Source organism: Limulus polyphemus, unplaced genomic scaffold (assembly GCF_000517525.1).
Source record: "Limulus polyphemus unplaced genomic scaffold, Limulus_polyphemus-2.1.2 Scaffold8647, whole genome shotgun sequence".
Lineage (NCBI taxonomy): Eukaryota > Metazoa > Arthropoda > Merostomata > Xiphosura > Limulidae > Limulus > Limulus polyphemus.
The window spans coordinates 14,484-16,769 of NW_013674257.1; the positions used below are offsets into that span (position 1 = coordinate 14,484).

A 2,286-nucleotide genomic window follows, 5' to 3' on the forward strand; every position below is an offset into this window, starting at 1 on the left:
ACAGCCTTTAAGGTTGCCGGAAACGTCGTTTTCTTGTTTTATTAATAATCTTATTTTAATTTGGCGAGTTTTTACCACTACTTTATAATCTATTTTGCATTTTATTATTTCCTCGCCTACGCAATTATTTTATTTCTGGAACTATGTTCACTTCTACTTCTAGGCCTAGCTTTGTAAACAACGTTTGATCACAATCTACGAGACTACTGGTACATTAAACAAACACCCTAAATGACTAACTGTTTATCTTACTGAATAACTTACTGGCTGACACTAAACTGAAACACCCACTGATAACTCATTAACTAATTGAACACTTCACGGATTGTGGCACTAACATTGTTCTCGTTTACTTCTTATTACACCAGGTCTCTAAATCATTACATCATCATCATGATGTAATGACACCCTCCCTCTAGCAAAGAAACACCTAAATTGAAATAAAAATTACAAAAATGCGTATAAGTTGTATTGTATTTTGGGTAGTAATAAATCTATACCTAAAATATATTGGAAGTTATATTCTTAAAATGTTGATGACAAGGTTTTATTTCATAAGTCAAATTCTCACTCAGTATCACCATAGTTCTGTAACTAGGTATCTTCTTGATCAATTGTGTAATATTGTTGGATTATTGGAAGATTCTCTGTTTCAGCTAATTCAATCTATGTTGTTTGTTTGTTCTGTAAAGCTAGAAATGAACAGTTTTTGTGAACAGTTGTATATAAAAGACATACAGCATTCATTATTTACGTTTTATTGTTTACTTCGATGCTCGAGGAAATGGATCTACGCCTAGTTCCTCTCTGGATTGTGTTAATCTCGTTCAATCTCCCCATGGCGATGTTGAGAGAACCGAGGAACAACGGTCACTTACTTAACAAGGGCTCTTCAAGTATTTTTCATGATGAAAAGTAAGAAAATCTTCAAAGAAGGGTCTTAAAAGATGATAAATAATTTGTATAATAAGATTTTATAAAGCTGTGTTTTTTAAATTTTATTTTAGAGATTTGCAGTCTCCTCTTGTCGAGAAATTCCAAAAGGTAGCTAAACCTTTCTCAAGCAAAGTAAAGTATTTGGTTTTAACAAATTAATATTAATCCTGTTGTCTCTCAAAGTTTCTGGAAATATGTTTTAAATTTTTGAAAATCGGGATTTACCGAAATAAATAAATTAAAATTTCAATAATAATAATAAATCCAGTTGCATACAGAATTATCACAATCTTCTTTCCGTAAATTAACATCTGCAGAATTAACGTTACCGTTGTTTTATAATATGGGAAGAAATTAGCGTTTGGGAATGTATGATAGTAGCATATATTTGCTTTCTGTATGAGAATTTATCCCCAATTTTTTTTTTATTCTACCAGACAGTTTTTCTTTTGGTATTAATCAGTGTTGTATATATATACATATACTCATCCAGGTATATCAACTAATCCAATGAACACATATATTTAAATACAGACACATTCGAGCAGATCTCTCTAGCTACTTCGGTGTCAATATGGACGAACCTTTGACGAACAGTGAAGTAGGAGTGTATTTCTTTCAGTAAGTGTTTGACGAAATATATGTTTCAGAGTTATCTGTTGACAATGTTTAAAGATAGCCTAAATCCATTGTAGTCAATTTAAAGCACATGGTTTGATTTGTTTTGAATTTCACGTAAAGCTACACGAGAGCTATCTGCGCTAGCCGTCCCTAATTTAACAGTGAAAGATTAGAGTGAACACCACTTACCGCAAACTCTTGAGCTACTTTTTGACCAACAGATAGTGGGATTGACCGTTACATTATAACGCCCCCATGGTTGAAAGGGCGAGTATGTTCGGTGTGACGGGAATTCGAATCCGCGACCCTCAGATTGCGTGTCGAGCGCGTTTTCCACCAATCCATGCCAGACCATAGAGCACAGGGTTAGATCGACTTAACTTTGTCGTCAGTGATGTCGCGTATAAGAGGCTTGGGAAGGCTTAGCCACCTGAATGGATGAAAATAAATTATTCATCTCTGACCCCCGAGAAGAAATCCCTTTTGAACACCACTAACGAACTAACAAACATTCTACTCAAATAAAATGTCCTTTAAAGAGTATTATTTTCCCCATGTCAAAAATATTATACAGGATATATAATATAATAACCTACCCAAACGAAAAACTCACGCGTTAGGTCGTTAGTAAAGTTTCATTATATCCAATTTAATATACAGTGTTTCACTTTCAAGCAAAACATGTGAAATACATAGGTTCTCAATTGCGAAAATGCGGTTAATCTATCT

At 33.6% G+C, this 2,286-nt stretch overlaps 1 protein-coding gene across 1 annotated transcript in view; it reads left to right on the forward strand.

Moving 5' to 3' along the window:
- The first annotated feature begins 709 nt into the window (after positions 1-709).
- LOC106475481 (multiple coagulation factor deficiency protein 2 homolog) overlaps positions 710-2,286 on the forward strand; it is a 6,112-nt gene continuing 4,535 nt past the window's right edge. The window contains exons 1-2 of the mRNA XM_013936163.2: positions 710-915; positions 1,471-1,557. Of these exons, the coding sequence (XP_013791617.2) occupies positions 773-915; positions 1,471-1,557 (230 nt within the window). The 5' untranslated portion in view covers positions 710-772. The remainder of the gene's footprint in view (positions 916-1,470; positions 1,558-2,286) is intronic.